General features: G+C 41.2%; 2 protein-coding genes across 2 annotated transcripts in view; one reads left to right on the forward strand and one right to left on the reverse strand.

Annotated features, from left to right (window-relative positions):
- The window catches only part of LOC115753278, a 42,697-nt gene extending 28,897 nt beyond the window's left edge, over positions 1-13,800 (reverse strand). The window contains 1 exon segment of the mRNA XM_048284756.1: positions 13,620-13,800. Within this exon segment, the coding sequence (XP_048140713.1) occupies positions 13,620-13,800 (181 nt within the window).
- Positions 13,801-19,103: 5,303 nt separating this feature from the next.
- On the forward strand, positions 19,104-22,685 carry LOC115757091. The gene is made up of 4 exons (XM_030697186.2): positions 19,104-19,644; positions 21,508-21,660; positions 21,774-21,882; positions 22,236-22,685. Exons 1-4 carry the CDS (start codon positions 19,123-19,125, stop codon positions 22,436-22,438), a joined length of 987 nt encoding a protein of 328 aa, XP_030553046.1. The 5' UTR covers positions 19,104-19,122; the 3' UTR covers positions 22,439-22,685.
- Positions 22,686-24,660: the final 1,975 nt, after the last annotated feature.

Here is a 24,660-nt window from a genome sequence, read left to right on the forward strand (position 1 = left end):
TCAAGGAATATCAAGATATTTTCGCCTGGTCATACGGCGACATGCCAGGTTTAGATCGTGAAATAGTGGAGCATGCTCTGCCCACCAACCCAGCTTGCACACCGGTTAATCAACCATCCAAAAGGATGAACCCCGAATGGCGAGATAAGATTAAGGAGGAGGTGATGAAGCTCCTCAAAATTGGATTTATTGAGGATGTCCCATATGCTGATTGTGTCGCCAACATCGTGCCAGTTAAGAAGAAAGATGGAAGAATTAGAATATGCGTGGATTACCGGGACTTGAACAAAGCTAGCCCGAAAGATGATTTTCCCCTACCGCACATTGATGTGCTCGTCGATAACACTGCGGGCTTTGAATTATTCTCCTTCATGGATGGATTCTCAAGATACAACCAGATCATGTTGAAAGAAGAAGATAAGATCAAGACCTCATTCACTACACAATGGGGGATCTTTCGTTATAAAGTCATGCCCTTTGGACTGAGAAACGCGGGGGCAACTTATCAAAGGGCTATGGTAACCCTCTTTCACGATATGATACATAAGGAGATGGAGGTCTATGTGGATGATATGATCGCCAAATCCAGACGTGGAGAAGATCATGTTCGAGTGCTGAGGAAATTATTTGATCGATTGAGGAAATACAAGCTCAAGTTGAATCCTGCGAAATGCGTATTTGGCGCAAGATCCGGAAAACTGCTTAGATTTGTCGTAAGCGATCGTGGAATCGAAATCGACCCCTCCAAGATCAAAGCCATATGGGAAATAGGGACTCCCTCCAGTGTTAAAGAGGTGAGGGGTCTACTTTGAAGATTGAATTATATATCCAGATTCATATCGCAGTTGTCAGAAATGGCGAAAAAGTAAAATGGGATGCAGAATGTCAACAAGCGTTTGAAAAGATCAAGGAATATTTAGTACAACCCCGAGTCTTGGTACCTCCTATCCCTAACGTTCCTTTAACTCTATATCGACGAGTTCATGATGAATCCTTGGGAGCTTTATTAACTCGGACTAACCCCAAGGATCGAAAGGAACGGGCCATCTATTATTTGAGCAAAAACTTCACAACATCAGAAGCTAAGTATTCATCGGTGGAAAGGACTTGTGTAGCATTGGTTTGGGTCCTCCATAGATTGAGGCAGTATACTTTGCACTATCATATCCAGCTGGTCACTAAGAATGACCCCATCAAATATCTCCTGGAAAAACCAGCATTGCTGGGAAAGATGGTCAAATGGCAAGTGCTTCTTTCAGAGTTTGACATCAGAACCTCTCCCCAAAAATCTGTCAAGGGAAGAGCAATTGCTGACATGCTAGCTGAAAATCCTCCTAAAGATGTTTGGGAACAAAACAAAGGAGGCCAAATCTTAAATATAGTAGAAGACAAATGGACGATGTACTTTGATGGCGCAGTGAATCTCATTGGATCGAGTGCTAGGGCGGTCTTAATATCCCCTAAAGATCAACATTATCCAGTCTCGACCAAGTTGGTATTCCCTTGCACCAACAACATTTCTGAATATGAAGCTTGCATACTAGGATTACAATTGGCCATCTCATTAAAGGTGAAGAAGCTCTTGGTATATGGAGATTCCATGCTAATCATCTTACAAACCCAAGGGGAGTGGAAGACAAAAGATCCCAAGCTTATCCCTTATCATAAATACCTCGAAGAGCCGATCCAACATTTTGAGGAGATCACTTTCGAGTATCTACCAAGAACTCGGAATCATTTTGCTTATGCTACGGCTACACTATCGGTTATGTTACAAGTGCAAGATGGCCTTGAGATAGAACCCTTAAGAATTGATATCCTTGATCAACCTGCATACTGCATAGTCATTGAAGAAGAACCCGATGAAGAACCGTGGTATCATGACATCAAGAATTACCTCTTGAAAGGCGAATTCCCGCAAAATAGTCAACCGGAAGATAAGAAATATATCAGCAAGATGGCATCAAAAATTTTCCTCGGCGGACAGATCCTATACAAGAGGTCCTTTGACTCAGTCCTACTAAGGTGCGTAAACGCCAAAGAAGCAAATCTCATTATGAAAGAGATCCATGAAGGAGAATGTGGGCCGCATATGAATGGTCACCTCCTCGCCAAGAAGATTATGAGACTAGGATATTCTTGGATGACTATCGAGTCAGATCGCAACCAACATATGAGATCCTGTCATCAATGCCAAGTGTACGGCGACAAGATAAATGCGCCACCAACCGAAATACATCGGATGTCAGAACCTTGGCCATTTTCTATGCGGGGAATTGATATGATTGGCCCTATCAACCCAAAGGTCTCTAACGGACATCGTTTTATTCTGGTGGCTATTGACTATTTCACCAAGTGGATTGAAGCCGGCTCATATGCCAACGTCACCGCAAACAACGTGGCTAAATTCATCAAGCGAGCTATCATATCAAGATATGGAGTTCCAAGAGCCATCATTACTGACAATGGCTCCAATTTGAACAACAAGGTAGTCGACCACTTATTGGAACAATTTAAGGTACGACACCTTAATTCTTCACCTTACCGCCCACAAATGAATGGAGTTGTGGAAGCGGCAAACAAAAACATCAAGAAGATATTGGCCAAAACCGCTGAGAAATATCGAGGCCGGCATGAGAGATTGCCATATGCTCTCATGGCCTATCGAACTTCGATTCGCACTTCAATTGAGGCAACTCCCTACTCTTTGGTATACGGTATGGAAGCAGTCCTACCGGTAGAGGTGGAAATCTCCTCTTTAAGGATCCTGTCTCAGGTAGAACTCACGGAGGATGAGTGGAATCGGCGGAGACACGAACAGTTGAATTTGATTGATGAAAAACGATTAAAGGTTATCCGCTATGGTCAAAGCTACCAGAAGAGAGTAGCCGGGGCTTTTAACAAGAAGGTCAAGCCTAGAAATTTTCAAACGGGGATGCTGGTTGTGAAGAAAATGCTCCCAAATGCTCAACACCCGGGAGGTAAATTCATGCCAAATTATGAAGGCCCCTACGTGATTCAGAAAGTCTTATCCGGGGGAGATCTTATACTTGTAAACATGGATGGAGAAGAGTTGGCAAGTCCAGTAAATGCAGACGCCGTGAAGAGATATTATCCTTGAAATAAAATCAAATTTCAAAGCGATTGATGAACAAATCTGAGTCACATAAAATTTTGCATTTGCATGACATTTGCATACATGCATTTGCATACGTTTGTATTGTGCAGGTGGACCAAGAATCACGAAGAATCTTGCAGAGCAATGGATCAAACAAGGAAGTCATTTTGGGATTTAAAATTTTAAACATCTTTAATTGACTGGTGCCTTTTGTTTATGCGAGAAACAGGAATCCACATCCGAAGGAGATAGGAAGAAGTCGTTTCGGAATTTGAAATTTTGAATATCTTCAATCGATTGTTTCCTTTTGTTTGTGCGGGAAACAGGAATCGGCACCCAAAGGAGACAAGAGAAAGTCGCTTCGGGATTTAAAACTTTGAACGTCTTTGAACCGATTGTTTCCTTTTATTTTTACAGGAAACAGGAATCGACACCCAAAGGAGACAAGAGAAAGTCGCTTCGGGATTTGAAATTTTGAACGTCTTTGAACCGATTGTTTCCTTTTATTTTTACAGGAGACAGAAGTCAACACTTGAAGAAGACAGGTTTGAGGCTTTCCTCCTTTATGAAGTATTTTCATACACTGCCATGCACGAAATTGAAAGACTTGAATTTATAAAGTCACAAAGCCCTTTCAATGAAACATTCCTTTCAAATTACAGAAACATCTTCTGAATACATCTTTTGATGAAAACTTTTTGCAAATGATGAGTTTTGATGAAAACGCCCTAAGTTTCTATAAAAGGGCATGTTTTGAAAGCCTTTTAAGAGAATAATCCTTCGGTTGAAAAAAGGCAAGCCTTGTCCTTAAACATGTCCCCGATACACTTGAGTGATGAATGAGAGTGACAGAGCGAAAGAGCTTAATCTCGGGACGTAGGAATCATTCGCAGTGATTACATGGATTGAAATGATGAAAGGCATTTCCATTTCAAAATTATCCATACACATTTATATCCTTTGATAACTATTTTGAGCCAAAAGGGGAGAATTTTCTGAATATAACCCTGTCAAGAACCACCCCACACTGGGGCATATTTGGAAGTTCATTGGATGATTCTTTGGAGAAAAGATCAAGGTAAGACTTTATTGTGCTAACTTGCATCAATCTTTTTGTGATAACTTCAGGTGATTTCTGGCGGAGACTTGGAACACCTCAAAGTGAAGAAAAGCATTTCATTTTTATATCCCCAAACACTTACCCTTTGAAAAGCCAATTTGAGCTTTTGGATCTTCATTTCTAAACCCTTGTTGGTGATCACCTCCCTATACTAGGACAAAGCAAAGGAAGTGCCAACAATGAGTCAAAAGCATAATTGGAAGAATTCTTGACACTGGTCTCAAAAAAAGCCAGTCAATGCAAAAAATGATGATGACAAGAAACAAAAGGGCTAGAAAAAGCAAAGTGCCTGGTAAAAACAAGGCCGAAGCCCATGAAAAAGGAGCGTCCCGAAAAGGGCAAAGTTTGAAAAATCAAAATGAAAAGAGGAAAATCCTCAAAGTCAATTGAAGAAAGAATGATCATGAATTTTCTGCAAAAGCAAATGAATGCTGGAAAAGAATGATAAGGTGATCACCCAAGTTCACCCCTCTTTTGAAAATATGGTCTTTCTCAAAAAGCCCACCTTAAGCCAAGATGCAACCTGTCACCAAAAACTTTTCTGATCTAAGAGGTGTCTCAGGTTGATGCAAGAGATCACACAGAAAGCTACCACTTAAAGAGGTAAGTACAATCCTGTCTTATCATAACTTCGGGGTTCTTGACTTGTAGACCCGAAGAAGTTATTTCTGATTAAAATTCATTTCTAAGCCTCAAAATGAATATCCTTTGATAAGCCTTTGACCCGGCCTGAATTACGGTCTCTTTTAAAATGCTTTCTCGGATTAGTCGGATTGTATGCATCTCAAATGATCCTGAAACATCAAGGTTAGGTTTCTCGTAAGCGGATTTGAATTTTAAGAAAAGCCTTCCCAAAATGGTGAGAAGCTCTCTTGGATGAAGGAAAATCCTTTTGAAAGACTTTTAAAACAACCTTTTTGTATAACACTCAAGATGTGTCATTCAAAATCCATCCCTAGTGGAGATCTGCACTTGTGATTGGACGCATTTCCTTCACAATTATTCTTTGAAAATTTGTCTGGAATTCTTAAGTTTCTCCCTAGAACTTAAAATTGTCATTCTAATAATGTTTGATTGAACTTTCTACAGGTTCCCTGGTGACCCCAAATCCTCGGAAAAGTTACATTTTAAAGATTTGATTAACTTGGATTTTCTGCGGGTCTTCCGGCATCCCCGTGTCCTCGGATCCTCAACTTTGAAAATTTGAAAATAGGGTTTGAGCTTCTGTAGGTTCTCTAGTAATCCTAGGTCCTCGGATGGCACCCTCCTCCTTTGAGAATTTGAAAATGGGGTTTGAGCTTCAGTAGGTACACTAGTAAACCTAAGTCCTCAGATGGCACCCTCTCCTTTGAAATATTTGAAAATAGGGTTCGAGCTTCTGTAGGTTCTCTAGTAATCCTAGGTCCTCGGATGGCACCCTCCTCCTTTGAGAATTTGAAAATGGGGTTTGAGCTTCTATAGGTACACTAGTAAACCTAGGTCCTTAGATGACACCCTCTCCTTTGAAAAATTTGAAAATAGGGTTTGAGCTTCTATAGGTTCTCTAGTAATCCTAGGTCCTCGGATGGCACCCTCTTCCTTTGAGAATTTGAAAATGGGGTTTGAGCTTCTATAGGTACACTAGTAAACCTAGGTCCTCGGATGGCACCCTCTCCTTTGAAAAATTTGAAAATAGGGTTTGAGCTTCTGTTGGTACACTAGTAAACCTAGGTCCTCGGATGGCACCCTCTCCTTGGAAAAATTTGAAAATATGGTTTGAGCTTCTGTAGGTACACTAGTAAACCTAGGTCCTCAGATGGCACCCTCTCCTTTGAAAAATTTGAAAATAGGGTTTGAGCTTCTTTAGGTACATTAGTAAACCTAGGTCCTCGGATGGCACCCTCTCCTTTGAAAATTTTGAAAATAGGGTTTGAGCTTCTGTAGGTACACTAGTAAACCTAGGTCCTCAGATGGCACCCTCTCCTTTGAAAAATTTGAAAATAGGGTTTGAGCTTCTTTAGGTACATTAGTAAACCTAGGTCCTCGGATGGCACCCTCTCCTTTGAAAATTTTGAAAATAGGGTTTGAGCTTCTGTAGGTACACTAGTAAACCTAGGTCCTCGGATGGCACCCTCCTCTTTTAAAAGGTGAATCCCCAGTGGATAGCCAACCCATTTTAAATAGGTGAAACCCCTTTGTTACAAGGGTGAACCTCTCTTCCAAACGGTGAGTCCCTTCCTAGAGGATAGCCGATCTGCATTTTAGATGGTGAGTCCCTTTCTAGAAGATAGCCAATCTCATTTCAAATAGGTGAAACCCCTTTGTTACAAGGGTGAACCTCTCTTCCAGACGGTAAATCCCTTCCTAGAGGATAGCCGATCTGCATTTTAGATGGCGAATCCCTTCCTAGAGGATAGCCAATCTCATTTTAAATAGGTGAAACCCCTTTGTTACAAGGGTGAACCTCTCTTCCGCACGGTGAATCCCTTCCTCGAGGATAACCGATCTGCATTTTAGATGGCGAGTCCCTTCCTAGAGGATAGCCAATCTCATTTCAAATAGGTGAAACCCCTTTGTTACAAGGGTGAACCTCTCTTCCGAACAGTGAATCCTTTCCTAGAGGATAACCGATCCGCATTTTAGATGGTGAGTCCCTTCCTAGAGGATAGCCAATCTCATTTTAATAGGTGAAACCCCTTTGTTACAAGGGTAAACTTCTCTTCCAGACGGTGAGTCCCTTCCTAGAGGATAACCGATCTGCATTTTAGATGGTGAGTCCCTTCCTAGAAGATAGCCAATCTTATTTTAAATAGGTGAAACCCCTTTGTTACAAGGGTGAACCTCTCTTCCAGACGATGAATCTCTTCCTAGAGGATAACCGATCTGCATTTTAGATGGTGAGTCCCTTCCTAGAGGATAGCCAATCTCTTTTGATAGGTGAAACCCCTTTGTTACAAGGGTGAACCTTCCTTCCAAATCTTCAAATCACAACTCGACACTAGACGGGCACCGACCATTACAAAATCTCGCGAACCATTTAAAGGTAATTCCATGCACTCATTCTCTCAACCTCGGATCAACAAATCTCAAAACACGGACAGGTGAGCTACAGGTAAGTCTCTCTCTTCTCATCTCTCTATCACATAAAATGGGCATGAGCTGAAATAATTCCCCACGAAGTTAGAGCTTTAATGACAAAGGTAAGGCAATTGAATGTTAAGACTAATTTTTCTTTAGATTTCTCCCCAGCAGAGTCGATTAAGGATCCATGTGTCAACTTGTTTTTGAAAGCAACCTCTAACCGAGATTACTTTCAAAGAGGGGCAGCTGTTGACACACGATTTTTAGTCAATTTTCTTCAGTTTTATTTTCTAAAAATTCCCAAAAATTCACAAAAAAATCAAAAAATTTAAAAATCAACTTTGGAAGCCTTGGCCAAGCATAAGGAACCAATTTTGAACAAAAAATAATTTTCCATATTTTTCACTTTTTTTAATATTTTCGAAAAATAGGAAAATATTAGAAAATTCATAAAAAATACTTTTCGAGGTCACAAAAATACAAAAAAGTGTCCAATATTTTTCATTTTATTCCCTTTTCATATTGACCTCAAGAAAAATTGAAAATTAGATCCAATTTTAGGTGTTTCTTCATAATGCCTAGAGTTGAATTTGCATTAAAAAATACCAATCGAGTCTTTTTATTTGTAATTATTGCACATTTAGAGTCTATACATTCAATTGCAGTCCCTTTGAACTTCAATTTGATCAATTGCACCCTCAATTGTGCGAATTGCACGAATTGCACAAAAATCCCTAAAATTATTTGCAATTTAGTCCCTCAACTTGCCAATTTTTGAAATTACTTTTAATTGAGGGACTTTCGTGGCAAAATTGGAATGTCCCCCTAGGTTTTTACACATTCTGAACCAATTGGCATAGGTCTCATGGTCCAATTTGATCAAATTGACACTCAATTGAACTTTTCCTCAATTTGCCAACTTAGAAAATTTGGGGTTTTTGTGCAAATTGATAAGAACTTTTGGGAAAAATTGCATTTCTAGATAATATCCAGGCCCCTAAGTCCAATTTTGAAATTTAATTGCAAAAATTCCCCACCAATTTTGTTTAATTTTGAAAATTGTGCAAAATTCATCATGCGAACCGGTTGAACCGGTCCCGATCAATGTCGTCGTCTTCCCCTTAACGACCGTGCATATGAACAATACTTGGGCGAATTTTAACGAGCAAATTGATGGGGCAATCAGCAATAATCGGATCAATTGACTTGGGCGTTTTATTCCTCAGTTGATTATGCGTCGATTAAGCCCAACTCCGAGGATAATCATCGCCGGAGGAGCGCCGCCGAAGCAGTCAAACCTACAGCCATATGAAAAAGTCAACATTCTGCAAGTTTAGTCCAATTCGCGCACAATTGGCATTGCCGGAGTGCCAAACGGAGCTGGACGGAATCATATTCCGTTCCGGTCTCGGTCCCACTCACTTCGCACGCATGGGCACGTGCGAAGTGAGTCGGTGAAGCTTTGCCCGACGCGCCATTATTTGAAAAAACAAGTATAAAAGGAGGAGAACATTCTCGATGAAGAGAGGCTCATTCGTGCTCGCCAAGACACTCGGAATAGAGAGAGAAAGGGAGAGAAGTAGAGAGAAAGACTCTCGAGCGTCGTCTTCAACAAAATTCCAGGCCGAAGTTGCGGAACTTGGTCCCAAGCGATTCAGGCCAAATCAAGCCATCGCACCGCTGCAAGAAGCTTGCCGCACCTCTAGGAGTCGATCGAGCCAGCTCATTCGGCCCGAGATCTCCAAAAACGGTGAGTCGAGCTCTGGACTTCCCCATTGTGCAACTATGGCATCTCGGCTTCCCGAGTATAATCCTTTCAATTGATGTGTGCCTTTTAGTCATAGAACACATCTAACCATCATCGCATTCGATTTTTGCATTGATCTCACTTGAACACCCTGAGTCGAACTCCCTACCTGGTTCGGTCTGCGGCCAAGCAACGGCCGGGCGTCCCTAGCCCTCGCGAGCTCAATCGGAGCTCGAGGTAAGTTCTCTAAGCTCTCTGTCATGATCGTGTATGAAATAATTGCGCTGATTTGGCCTTGATATGCTTGATTGAACTTCGAGTTGGTTCTCTGTGCGTAGCTTATATCTCTCGATTTGGTCGATGAAATCGTGTGATTTTTAGATATATTAATCTAGACGTTGAATCGGATCGATCGATGTTGGTTTGAGGTCATTCCGGCGAGATCTCACCGTTAGATCTCCCCGGAGGAACCTCAGCCGTTCATTAGGCGTCGTCGAGAGGTAGATGACGAAGGTGACATGGCAATTAACATGGTCAATAGCTTGACATGTCGAGGTCCGATAGGTCCGAGGTGTCGCTGACTCGGCTCGGCCGTTGGCGCAAGCGGGCCGAGTCAACCTTGATCCAACGGTCCGGATTAATAGATAGGTTTGATTACGGACCGTTGGATCATCTTTTATATATTCGTTTATAAGATAGAAATAAAAAAAAAAAATAAGAAAACGATGTCGTTTAGCCACGAGATGTGCGGCGTCGTTTTAGCCGTAGAGGAATGAACGGTCGAGATCGGATCTAGGGTTAATCGCAATCGTTCGGGTTATTAACCGAAGCGGCGTCGTTTTATAGCCGGGCAAGTCGACGGCCCGGATTAGATCTCGGGTTAGATCATGGCCGTCCGTATATTAGAGCAATGCGGCGTCGTTTCATCCGGAGTAAGTCGACGGCCGAGATTAATCCCAGATTCGATCTCGGCCGTCCATTCATTTCTATTATTTCTGATATTAGGAAATTAGTTGGAAATTCAATAAAAAAATCAAATAAAATAGTAGGCGACGTCGTTTTTGAGTCTAGCGAGTCTTCAGGCGGTCTAGACCGGGTTGACCGGTCGTTGACCGGTTTGACCCGGTCCGGATTAGTAATAAAAAATAATAAAAAATAGATAAAATTTCCAAAAAAAATCCAAAAAAAATTGTAAAAATACTTAGAAAATTCATAAAAATTCCCAGATTTTTACAAAAAAATTCTAAAAATTTCTAGATCGATTCGGGACTCATAAAGTCTGGATCAAAAATTTTCGAGACTTCGAGGGTCGATTTGTGCCGATCCGGAAAATTTCCAACTGTTTTTAGAAAATAAATAAAAAATCCAAAAAAATTAGAAAAATTAGAAAAATTCTGGAAAATCACAAAAAATGGGAAATGGCCACATTCAATCGGCCTGACCCCAATTTTGCGATTTTAGGGTCCCGAACCCCCAAAAATGACCATTCTACCCTTTTCGGGCCTTCCGCCCCAAATTTTCCCGAATCATCCCCGGAACCCAAACTCGATATTTTTGTGGGCCGATAGGGCCATATTAGACATATTGAATTTTGATTGATTGATTTGATTGTGTGCGATTACTTTGATTGCGCATTTAATTTTTTATTGTGATTGTTAGGGTAGAAAAATCCCATCTGCATGATACCTTAAGATCGTTAGGGCCTACCTCACCCAAAATTTCATCTGCATGAATTCATAGGTTAGAAAATCACTCGACATCGGTAACCGAAAGGGCGTCAATGTAAATCTTGGCGTAACCAAGTCCCTTGACCCAAAAATCTCTGGTTCTCGCGGAACCGAACGGTTTCTCCCGACCGCTCGGTAGGGTTTTCCGATCATACCCTCCAATAAATTGATCGGTGGCGACTCCAAAACGCATGTACACTACGCACATGCCACCCGACCACACTAAGGTCGATATCGTTAAAATTTTCCCCACATCGCGATTCGAGTAATGGGTCTTGGGAGAGACCCGCGATCCCTAAAAATCCCGCCGACAACCGGGGTTACATTTATTATAAAAATTGAGGATCGGCTCGTTAGCCCTATTCATCCTCGGGAAAAATTTTTCGGGAGGGTCGCGACAGCGCTCACATACGGCGGCTAGTGGCATTGTTCGTCTCCAACATCAATCTCTTCAAAAGGGTCTTGGATTTGCATAAACTTATTATCTTCTTTGATGGGTGAATCCTTAAACTCCTCTATGTAGTCATCCATGTCTTCCAACTTCTCGGTGTACTCGAACCTATAGGCCGCGTACCTCTCATCAAGGTCTTTTAAAAATGTAAGGTTTTCCATGTACAACCTCACTCAACTATCCCGCCAGTTCACTCTTGGGGATCCATTCAATACCTCCCTCATCAAAATGGCAGAATGCTACATTCTTGGGGTTAACCTTTGGAGGTTCAATGATATAAGTATTACCGCATGTCTAAAAGGCTAGTGTTTAATGTAGAGTCGACGGCACAAATTGGTTTTCGTGGATCCAATCTCTTCCAAGTAGCAACCTATATGACCCAGCAGCATCGACAACGCGGAATGAGGCTTTTGATGTCCTTTATCCTATAGTCAAATCTGCCACAAATATTCCCTTTGTTTCATTAAGTTCTCCTATGAAATTTGTGAGTTGAATGTTGGAGGGAGTTATCTCTTAATCCTTCCTCCCTAACTTCTTAAAATATTTGTAGGGAATAAGGTTCAAGGTAAAACCCCCACTAACCAACACCTTAGACATAGGCTGACCATTGAGTTTTGCACTAATATTGAGAGCTAAGAGGTGTCTAGAATCCTGGATAGACAATTTTCCAAACTCTACCATTTCCTCCTCACGGAACTAGAACTCTGCTTTATTCTTCTGGTCGACACTTACATCTGCTTTTAATTCAACATTCATCGATGATGCCTTGAAGTTCGTAGGCAGCTTAACTTGAATCATGCATGACGATGCAAGGGTTTGCAAGGGGTTCTATTTGAGACGAAAGTACCGGTCTAAACTTTGACTTATCATTGGTAGAGGACTTTATTTTCGTCTATTCCTCTTCAACTTGGATACCTAATTCTTCTTCTTGTCTTGTTCCTTTGAAATGATGAACGGTGAGTCATGTTAAGCCCTTGTCTGCAACGGAAACACAGGCTTTGTTATGATTTCCATGTTTCTTCCTAATTGAAACCTGCCATTGGCCTATTAGGCACCTTCTTTAGCCATACTAATTATCTCATATGATGAGATTATTTTCTACCACCTAGCTGCCTTGGAACAAGACTATAGTTTTCGAAATCTAGGTGGAAACTATTCTCATGTTCTCCGGCAAACGTTGGCTGCCAGTGTTGAACAATATTTCATTTACAGCGAGAATAGAAGCTTGGTTAATAGAATTGTTTCTTTCGAGGATTAACCGATCTTGTCGTGACTTGGAATGGATTTGCATCGATCCCTATGGTTTCCTTTTCCTACTCATCTGCGAACTTGATCTTGTTCTGCTCGATTACCTCTTGTATATTTTTTCTGAAAATACAATCAACTGTGTTATAACTCCATGAGTGCTACCATTTGCAATATTTTTTCCCAACTAACTCTTCCTTGTTAGGAATAATTTGGTTCTCTGTCAGCTTTACATTCCATCAGCTAGGAGTAGATCAAGTACTTTATCTACCTTACTTATGTCAAAGGAATAAAACTGGGTGTCTTTGGCCTTTGACATGATATTCTCTTTGAAATTTTCCTTTCCTTTCGCAAGCTTCAGGGCTCGACATGTGTATCGCCTATCGATCATCATTTTAGCCACGGCTACCTCAACATAATATGGTTTATTGGCTTCTTCTTGACATTGATATCCTCCAAAGAGATTCCCGTCATGCTTTGTGCATTTCTTGTCTTTCTCTTTCAATATAGCCTCATGTTGAGTGGCGTCGATACTAACTGGAAGAGATCATTAACATTTTGTCCAACCCATTTTGTCTCTCAAGTTGAACTTGAGATCACTAAGAGCCAACTCTACAAATGTTTTTTCAGGCAGTGAGACAAGGCACTTCTTCCTGGTTTGCTTGAACCAAGCAACAAAATGGTCCACTAACTCGTCGTTCTACTCTTTCATTGCAGCCAAGTTTGCCACAGTAACCTCAGGTAATACTATCTAGAACTGACCATGAAACATCATTTCCATTTGTGACCACGTGTTAACTGAGTTAGGTGCTAGTGCGGTATGCCAAGTAAAGGCCATCATTAACAATGATGAAGGAAATAACTTTAAGTCCTTAACCAAGTGAAATGTTTTGTGGAATGTTTTGTTGAGGGTTTTTTAGAAGAGGTTCAACAATCGGTGTTATAGCATTTTGGTAAATGTTCAGACCTGCTTGATTGTTCTCACCATTCCCATTCATACCAACTGGACTCCACCAACTTGTACCACTCTTTCTACGGGTGTTGGACCAATAACTTCACCTCTTTGGATAATTCTCATTGGATGAAAAGGAGGAACCACTTGTGCGGCATTCCCAAAAGTGACTTGCACATTAGGAAACTGAGGAACATACCCAGAAGAGGTGGGTACGTCAGGGTGTTAGCATGTATAGGAGCAGGAATGCTCGACGACTCTTTCTTTTGATCACATTCCTTAATTGTATTGATGATCAGGGGCTTGACAGTGTCTGCAACATGCCTGATTACAAAATTTGCCATCTTGTTCTGGCCTTCTTCGAATATTCTCCTTATCATGGTTGATGTTGCTAGATTTATCTCCGCTTGTGCCCTTTGCTCAGCACAAGTTGTGACGTCCCATGTCACCACCTATATCAATTATAGTCCTTATCTTGATTAATTAGTTCGTTTAACAACGTGTTCATGCATCAGTCTTGCCCATGGAACCACAAATTTGAAACCAAGGAAGATTAAACTCGGCCAATGCAAAGATAGGCTAAAATGATAACATTACTATCAAGATCATATCTACACATGCTTGATATTCCAACCTCCATCAGTTCATTCAATAGCAACCAGATTTGATTCAAATCGATACACCTTAGAAACAGACTTGTATCAATTAAGATGTTCACAAAAAGGGCCACACTAGGGTTAGACGGCGAATCTAAGATGGCATAGGTATCTACTCCCCTATCAACAAAAGTCGCCCATCTTAAAAAAAAAAAAAAAAAACGAATCAGTAGGTCGATGATCCAAATCTTCAATCTTCGGATGGATCGGTCATGGTCGGCTCTTCCTCAGTCGGCTCCTCCTCTCTATTCGATTCAGCGAGTGCAATTGGCTCCATAGGTGCGTCGAAGATGTGCTCAGGAAAGGGACCTACGAACTGCTCCCCTACACACATATATAAGGCATACCAACAATACGAAACCACTCCTAACGGAGCTCCCTCTTCTACCCTTAACGCCAATACATACATAGCTGGCCCTATATGCGAAACGTCTAAATGTATTAAATCACGATATTAGTTGCATAGTCAACGGGGACCCCATAACACATAACGGGAGCTATCAACATTTGCACTAATCTAAAAAGTTAAGAACAACATGGGTTAGCACAAGCTTAGCAAGAAAAACGTCCAATTGCATCGTGCCTAACCTAAATCATCAATATTATGAATCTTGGATTGAGGATTATAGTTGAATAACTAGCCGATTAAATTAGGATAGATTTTAACTATGTTATCTATCCGACACCAATATTCCCAAGATCATATATAATAGGGATAAGTACACCATGAGTGTTATAACTTGTGTACCGCGTTCACTTGAGTGTCATAACTTTCAAAACGTTCACTTAGGTGCCATAATTTTAAAAAATCGTTCACTTAAGTGCCACGTCGGAGCAAAATCATTTACTTGAGTGTTACAGCAACTTTTTCGGCGTGCCACATCAGCTTTCCGGCGTGTCACGTCATCTTTCCGACGTGCCACGTCATCTTTCCAACGTGCCACGTCAGTTTTTCGGCTGCCACTTCAGCTTTTCCGGCATCCACGTCAACATGGCACTCAAGTGAATGATTTTTGAAAGTTATGACACTTAAGTGAACATTTTGAAAGTTATGGCACTCAAGTGAATGCCGTACAAAAGTTATGACACTTCTAGTGTACTTTTCCCTATATAATAGCATAACCTTCACCATAGATCACTGTGCACATGCGCATGCAAGGATGTAATGCAACCATGCTTGCTGAATGCATTCTCTCTTGATGCACCCTTCACAACACCGTCAATCTCAAATTGACTCAGCTTTATAATCATCTACTCTGAGGCTCCAAGGACAATGGCTATAGCATTATGAGCACAAATGCTCAAGCATCCCCTCTGCTCCGAGGCTCTATGGACAACGGCTATAGAAAACCCAGCGCACAACTCAGGGTGTCCCACATTCACTTTGCATTCACTTCTAACACAATGGTGAGCTCACATGACATGCCGTGCAATGAAATGATGGGAATACTTCAATAAAATAGCTCCTCATTTACATTGATACTCAACAAATTCCATAGATCACATTATCACATCATATGCGCCAGCATGCTAGATCACAAGATAAGGAAACCATTAAAATGTCATTCTATTACATACTGGTCACACCACTCAAGGAAGTACGCCACTTCATTCTGAATGACCAAGCAAAGATCTCATTTTGGTTACAAACTGATTCTTATTCATTCAATTCTCATAAGAACTCGCCCTAGTAGTCATTGGGCACATTAATAAGTATAGTCAGCATACAAGCATATCCCGAGTTAGATATATTTAACAAGATAGCATGAAATTGCAAACGAACCTATTTAGAATAGCACTTGTTAGGCTTCATAGAATCACTGAACTGACTATAGCAAAATAAACTCTTCCTTTTCTCACATTTTCTCATATAAGGCATCCATCTACCAAGAACAACTAATCCTTTAGACCTCCTTTCTTGCTCTGAAATTATCTTTCAACCGTAAGTTCATCAGGTCCTAATAAGTCCCATAACCAATTTATCATCTCACCACATCACCCTGGTCCATGCACGCCCTAACCGAGCTCATTTATTGCATATAGTTGTATCAATTGCACCATCCAAAGACTAAAATTCATCCAATTATCAGCTCCAATCACAAGATAACAGACCTAAAATCGAGCCAATTCTTACTGATTTATTAACCTCAAGACTATACGAGACAATTGGAAGAGTTTCTTGACTTAGAACTCGAAATGTGTCGTCGTTTGCCAAGTTCTTTCGCCCCTTGTCGCCGCTAAAACACTCTGAAACCTCCTCTTGCAGCTGCCAGTCGCCGAGCATGAAGGAGAGAGAGGAGATGAAGAGACCCAAAAAAACCTCTTTCTCAGCTCACTTACACACTTATATAGGGATGGGGGAGGATAGTTGATGTGATTTCTTGTCCTACAAGTGGCGAGCTGCATGCAAGGGTTCCTATCATCTTGAACCAGCTGTCCACTTTCCCTAAGTGCATATGCTTAAGCTCCCCTAATCACGCTACTTGTCATTAGTCCTTAAGCATGCACACTCTATTAATCCCCTCTTGCACCAATTGTCCTAATCTGGGGCTAATGACTGCCCCTTCACTCACCACTTATCTAATGTCTTTTCCTTGCCCTTTCATCTACCTACTTTGCATGATTTATATACACAACAAGAGTGACCAACGTGAGGTCTAATACACGTAACATGCTCTTGATTTCTCAATTTGATGCATCACCATTTTCGTTCCAATTTAGTTCTAGTGAGGTTCGGCCATCATGGTCATGCGCGCGCGCTTGCACACACACACACACACACATATATATATATATATATATATATATCCAGCTTTGACCAAGACTCCCATTTGATTCTTTAAGCCCTTATCGAATTCTCTTCTTGCGAGATTGGCCATGCTAGACCCGAATTACTTCAGTATAATGGCTCCCTTCACGTAGGTTTGATTCCTTGTTCCTTTCCCCACATTTCCAATCAAATGTGATACGTCTATATAACTCGACCTTCACTTTAATTAGTATAGGAATAACACAAGTCTCCTCTCTAAGGTTGGTCCCCAAACCTCTTTCGGTATTCTTTGACCCCTTTAGAAATCGTCGGAATTGGGATGTCACATAAGTTGTCTCAGGATACCAGGTACATCAATCTGTGTTTAATCTACTATTGGAGGTGCATTTGACGACCCCAATACGCCTGCCTACTCACCAAGGGGTGGTGAGGAGAGTTATCATGGCCAAGGTTGCCTGGATTGCGTTTGTTCCTAGTTCTCGTTGTCATACTTCTCATATCAACCATACGGTTCCCACCAAGCATGCCAAAAAAATGTTTTGTAGGAATTTTTTCGCGACAACATATCATTCACCGAAATTTGTTTTTTGGCATTTAAATATGAGAAAGGGTCATGTGAAGATCTTGGACGGGATATATCCAGATAGTCAAAAAGTCAACACGTGAGATTTGTAAAGATTCAGTTAGAATTACACAAATATTATCTCAACTAGAGTTTGACTTGATGGAGAGACTCTGTAAGTACAACTTGAAGGAATCAATACAAGTGAAAATGAAAGAAAATATACAAACGTAGACCAAACTAGAGTTTGACTCAATGGGAGGGTTTGGTAAGCACAATTTTTCTCGGAAGATAACAAACGAACTCACTAGTTCTTGTGCCGGAGTTTAACTCGACGATAAAGCCTTGAATATGTTTCGCTAATACACTAGAGTTTGACTCGATGGTGCAGTATTTGGGATAAAGATAGACGTTGGAGTTTGACTCAATGATGAGAATTTGAAAAATGCAGTTAAGAAAAGTAAAGTGCAACGCAATAAGTAAAAATAAAACAAATTTGTTGATTTGTTTAGGGGGGAACTTTTGTGGTTCTCCAGTGGTATTTATAAAGGTTGATGAGGTAACAAAAATTTCTTCCAATGCTAAAAAAAGTCGTAACTTATTGTAATTGAGTCAATTCAATCCTAAATCTCTTTTTCGTGCCAATTCGGTCTTAAAATTTTTGCATTTGTGTCGATTCGGTCTATTTGACAAATTTGGATGCTAATGTGAATGCGGGTCGTCCTTCGTGAGACAACCGACGTTGACGTGGACAAATTTTAATAATTCTTTAGACTTTTTTTCTCTTTGCTTTTTTCTTTTTTCCTTGGACTTAGGGCTAGGGAGACCGCTTAACCCCTTGCCCTGATTTGGTCGAGCAAATACTATTTTAGTCATAAACTTTTTAATCTTGTCAATTTAATTTTAAATCTTTGCACGAAATTCCAATAAGATCTTTCTGGTCAATTCAATGCACCCTCAATATTAGGAGTGTGCAAGATGGATCGACCGGACCAAAGGGTTTGGTCCGGTTCTAGAGATCATTGGTTTAGTCTCCGATTTTTCAAGGTGGAATCGGTGTCCCAGCAATCCGATTCCCGATTTTAGGAGAAACCGGATCGATGGACCGCCCACTTGGACTAATTTTTTTTTAATTTTTCTTTTATCTTTTGTATACAATTAGCATGTGTAGAAATGAAATTCTAGGCAAAAAAAGGGACTTGCACATGAGGAAAAATTTCCGGTTAAATATTTTCTCGTTAAATACATTATTGCACTTAGAATGAGATCCACATAACTACGTACAATTGAGGAGAATATCGAACAAATCCCGTATTTTAATTACATTTTCCTTTTATTTTTATTTTACCCATTTTATTGGATTGCCCGGGAATTGGACTAACTAGTCCCGAGACCTCCGGTCCAACCCCCAATTTCGTAAATTGAGAATCGGGATCATCGGTCCTATCCCCGATTCTTGAGGGAACCGAACCTGCACGGATCATGCTCACCTCTACTCAACATTTGCGACAGACTCTAATTTCCATCTTCTAGTATTAGAAATGGAAAATAAAAAATAGCAATAGCGTGGAGTATGCCACAACTACATGGGCAAAAAATAAAATAAGTAAGGGTTCTCCTCACAAAGGACGAAAAAGATACAAGAGAATCCGGTTTTCCATTTCTCGATTGCTCACCGAATCAAAAACCGTTCGCCCATCGCCCCTCCCAAAAAATGCTCCTTTTCCATGTCATGTTCCTTCCCCCTCCACCCACTATAACAAGAAACCACCTCTTCCTCTCTCATCGTCTCTCACCTCCCCCACCTCTCTCTCTCTCTCTACATCCGAACGCAGCCTCAAAGCTCCTCCTCCTCCTCCTCTCGCCACCGCCCATCGCCACCACCGCCGCCGCTCCGATGGCGTCCTCCGATCCCCAGGCCGACCCGCAGCGCCGCCAGCACGTCGTCGTAATGCGCCATGGTGACCGCATCGACAACTTCGAGCCGCTCTGGGTGTCCACGGCGGCCCGACCCTGGGACCCGCCCCTCGTCGAGGCGGGCTGGGTCCGGGCGTTCTGCACCGGCCGCAAGCTCCGGGATCAGCTCGGCTTCCCGATCCACCGCGTCTTCGTGTCCCCTTTCCTCCGCTGTGTCCAGACGGCCTCCGAGGCCGTCTCCGCCCTCTGCGCCGTCGACGACGAGGACCTCACCACCACGAACTCGGAGGCCCTCTCCATCGATCCGTCAAGGCTCAAGGTCAGTCCTCCCCGAGTCTGTGACTGTTTGAGTGTGCACGCAATGTGATGTGCGATCATTGGAATGCGATGGCGATAGTTTTGATTGGAGTAGATCGCCGATTGATCGTTAGAGGCTGAGAGAGTAATGGACTTTAAGGTCAACGAGTGCGGTCGTCGATTATGCGTAGGTGGAATTCAGTGACGTGCGTGTCAAGCTAAAGAGCGGTGTTGCATACATACGGTTCGGGCGAGCTCGATGATAGATTTGATCAGATAGCAAACAATTCTCCGAAGTGAATGATTGTTGATGACTGTTTGCACTCTCTATGATTAGTAAAGTGGTCTCCATCCATGCAGGAGCCACTGTTATGTGAGAGGGGAACGAATTAAGGTGTGTAAATTAGCTTTGCCTATCGTTATCAAGAAGGTAAAATGTGAAGTTAGAAAACTTTTCTGATGTGTAGAAATCCTTCCTGGCGAGTTGCTGATGTTGACTTGTAATGTGTGTGTGAGAGAGAGAGAGATTTGTCTCATTAGAGTGATGCAAATTGAGCAACATTATTGTGGGTCAGTTTAAGGTAGAGTGAATATATGACCTGTGTGTGCAAAATCAAGTGAAAAAGAAGAGTAGTATGGCCCCTTTGAGTCAAATGCTTGAGAACAGAATGTGGGCTGAAGTTTGTGAAGTTTGATTTTTCATGTGAGCACTGAAGAGAATGCATATTTCTTTTTCCCATTTTGGGAGCAGTTTGCATTTGAAGTTATGTTTGGCGATAGGTAAGTAGTTGTGATCTAATTAGCTAGGGAAGTATTCATTCCCGGCAATGGGCATATCCTTGAAGCACAGTTATCAGGATATTGTATCGTGTAACATTCATGCATCAATATGTGGCATCAGGAAGGCAACGGCGATATTCAATAGAAGGCGGAGTCAAGCAGGGCAGTGCAGTACCATAGTATCTTTGAATTAGCTAGATTTTATCGACAATGTCCGTTTCAATAAAAGAGTTACTAATATTGTTAATGCCATGTTCGTCTAGAGGAAAGGTAGGAGAAATTTTTTTGAAGGAAACTTATCTCAGGGTGAAACATGTTGCTTAGCTACTTTTGAGATAATTAAATGGGGATTATATGAGATTTCTGGAGAAGATATTTCCTCTTTCAGTCAGGCTCTGTTTCATCCAAAGTTGGAAGGAAGCAATGGAAATAATTTTCAAAGGAGCTTCCAAAGAGTACATAGTCTTTCGGTAACTTCACTTCTTGCTTTATATAAACATATCACTACCAAGAGACGAATTGTCTCGGTTTGGTTTTGTCTCTTCCTCTCTCTCACTGCAGCTATTTCTTCCAGTTTAGGTCATCCAGATCTTCCATTTGTATGAAAAGCACACACATTCTTGCAAAGTCTTTTGTATTGGGTGAATCTTAGTAGTAGTATATTTTAGTTAAGACCTCCATGCATTTCTATTGCTTTGGTTGACAGATCTAAGGCAAGTGGGAACTACATTGAACACTATTACCTGTATTCCTTGGTTGCTATTAATTGTTAAGGTAGAATCCTTATAACAAAGTAACCGGTATTTCCTTCTAACAATAGATTGTTCCTGGATTATATCATAAGCACAGAAAAGAATCGGGATTCTAGACATACTGATTTACACCATTAAAGTGTAAATAGTCATTCTGTAGAGGGGTTGTACAGACAGACGTCAGCTTCTATATATAAGTAAGCTGAGAATACTAAAACAGCGATCAAACCCACAGACTTAGTGGTCTACTTTTTCAATAAAAGATGCAACTGACATTTTTGTTTACTGCAGAGTTCCATTCATGAAATTATAACTGAACAATGAAGCTTTTAATCTTTAAACTCATTCTGCAGGTTTCAATTGAGTATGGATTGTGCGAGATGTTGAACCGGGAAGCCATCAGATATCCTCCTAAAGATGGGGATTGGGGTTTTGACATTGCTGAGCTTGAAGCCATGCTACCGACTGGTACAGTGGATCATACAGTAGAAAGAGTGTATAAACAGGTAAAATGTTTTGGACAAACAGTATTCTTTTGCCTGGAAATTATATAACTGGATGCCAATACATTGGCAATATAATCACCACTTCACTTTGCATTGATGCAAATTGGCTGCAGATGCCACAATGGGAAGAGACAGTATTGGGCGCACGAGCTAGATATGAGCAAATTATTGTTGCCCTAGCTGATAAATGTCCTTCAGAAAACTTGCTGCTTGTCACACATGGTAAGATAATAATTTTCATATGATTATGAAGACATCTTCAGAACATCTTGTCAAGCAAGCTCAGTTGAATTTTAAGTTCCTGTACTTTATTTCATCGGCTTCTTTTAGCAAATAGGCAGGCTTTTGAATTCAGCTTCATAGCACTAACTATTTCAAGTGCTTCCAGTAGATGGTTGAGAGCCATTGATAGGTCCAACAGTGACAATGTCTAAGGGATAGACCATATTGTTTTTGGGATATATTCAAGAAGCACAAAAATTGACCATTGGTCAAGCACATCAATGTAGCCTGCAAGTTCCATGACATGCTTTTGCTCATTTACCGAAGTTTCCAATAGTTGTGCTTCTGTGCAGGGGAAGGAGTTGGAGTGTCTGTCTCAGCAATTTTGAAGGATGCAACAGTTTACGATGTAGAGTATTGTGCGTATTCTAATCTCGAAAGACCAATCTTTCTGAAGGACGAGTCGTTTACTGCTGGAAACTTTGAGTTACTCACAAACCCTGGCCAAACTGGCATAAGTTACTTGCCCTCGAGCAGGCTCTCTGATGGCTTGTGACTGAAATAGTCAATTGCCGTCCTATGATTGAAGGGAAAGAGGATCCAAATCAATCCCTCTTTGGAACTTGTAGTTTCAGGATGTGAACTTTTAGTGGCGCGATTCTCATCGGTCCCGTGATTGTATTGCTGAGACAAAACTTGTTAGAATGATGTCTTTGTTTATGATTGTTGTCGGTAATTATTATTTTACAACGACAAAAGAGCTACTTTTTTACAACAAACCACTGCTGTTTTGCTGTGTGATGCTTGCTAGATGAATAAGCCTCCTCCTGCATTTTTCTTATTTACTTCCTTGTGAGTGAGTCTACTACATTAATGTCGACCAGATACTTTCTGAGCTCCACCTGCTGAAAATCCTCCTGCGGAAACATTTCAGCTTGAAAGGAGCAGAATTCGCTTGCTACAACTTCCAGAGAATCGATTAATCCTTTTACCACTTGAAATAGCTTGTTTGCAAATTATTAAACACTGGCCATCGCAAGCGAAAGTTATCTAGGCTGAAATATCGTTTCGAGAGTAGCATTATCGAAGAAAACGGATGTAGCAAGCAAAGAAATAAAAAAATAAATAACAATAGTAGCAAGCGAAATGTCTTGCTAATTGTTGAGAATAGTTTAGAATTTTGCATGTAGTTGATTGTATGATAGGATAACTCATACACTAAAGTTCATAGCCTTCACAATTCGCATTTCTTTTTTCTGCCTTATTTCAGGTGGTTTTCTGAGATTGATGTCGACTCTCCGAATTAGGAAGCAGCTGCAATGTGGATTGGCGCTGCACGGCATTTGTGTCGACGAAACTTAAAAGCAAGAAAAGATGATTTTTAAAACCTACAAAATCAAATTGAATAAGGTATAATTTATCTCATTGCAAATGCAGGCAAAGAAATTTGATCATCGCTATGGACATAAATCTCGAATTATTCCTAAATGAAGGATATTATTCTTGCGTTTGTTACCCTATGTTCTTCAATCTAGTTTTATCATCCTTATGGGAATAAATCTCGAATTATTCCTAAACGACACAAATTATTCCCTAGTTTACTAGGATATATTCTTCATTGTTGTTCCTTTTGCCTTTTCACCTATAAAACATAAAAAAAGTAAGCGGACTTAAAAAGCAAAAAACCCTCGGGTCCACAGCCACACTTTTTCCATTTTTCCTATAACTGTTACCAAGTAAACAAGTTGCGGCGTCGTGGCCCGGGCAAATCCACGTAGTGAGTTCAAGCAAACAAATTGCATCTCGACGTCATTCTTTGCATTATTCCTAACTGAAGAGGAATTATTCTTGCCATTATTACACTACATTCTTCATTCTACTTTTTATCATCTCAATGGGAATAAATCTTGAACCGTTCCTAAATGAAAAAGAAAAATATGCCCGCGTAATTGTCACGCTTATTTCTTCATTCTAGAGTTCATTTTTCCTATTCACTTATATTACACAAGAAATTAAGATGGACACAAAAACCAGTCACGTCCACCGGCCACCGTTTAGCGTTATTTCCTATGATTTGTTACCTGGTATTTCAAAACAAAACAAAGAGATAAAGAAAAAGGAAAAGTGGTGGTTCAGAGGGTTCGGCCCATTGGGCCATGATGGACCCGAGCGGCACCTGCCCGTAATCCTTCCACTGCCGGGAGCGGGAGGTTATCGCTGCTCTGTGAAGCCAGCCTCACGCGGACCCCTCCACTCTAAGGACCAACGCCGCCCAAGCCTTTGCCCGGCCAGCATGGATCAACTCTCGGCTTGGAACGGGCGGGCCAGAAGAGAGCCGCAGACAGGCCCGACCCGCAGGGACCAAACCCATGTCCCACCACGCTGATGCCCCCGCCGGGGTTACAAGCCCGCGCAACCGAGCTCGGCGAGCTGCTTGGATGATCGTGCTTCTTATAAACTTGCTTTTCTCCTGACCTGTCGTCAATGTGGGACTTTCATTGCCCTGGATTGCTTGCTTTTTTTTTTTCCCTTCATCACAGCTCATGTTTCTCTGCGCACGATTCTGAAAATCCAAATGGAAATCGAACTTTCTTCAATGTCCTCCTATTTCTTTAGATCGAGAAGTGGCCAATACATGACAGAGAGCCAGATCCTGAGCAAAATCATGATCGAAAAAGAACCGCGAAAGCTTGGCTGAGCCTGTTCTTTTATGGGAGCCACTTGTCGTTCTCCGTTGTTTTATTGTCCAGTCTTTTTTGTTAAGTCTCTGGTCATGAA

The sequence above is a fragment of the Rhodamnia argentea genome, chromosome 9 (genome assembly GCF_020921035.1).
Source record: "Rhodamnia argentea isolate NSW1041297 chromosome 9, ASM2092103v1, whole genome shotgun sequence".
Lineage (NCBI taxonomy): Eukaryota > Viridiplantae > Streptophyta > Magnoliopsida > Myrtales > Myrtaceae > Rhodamnia > Rhodamnia argentea.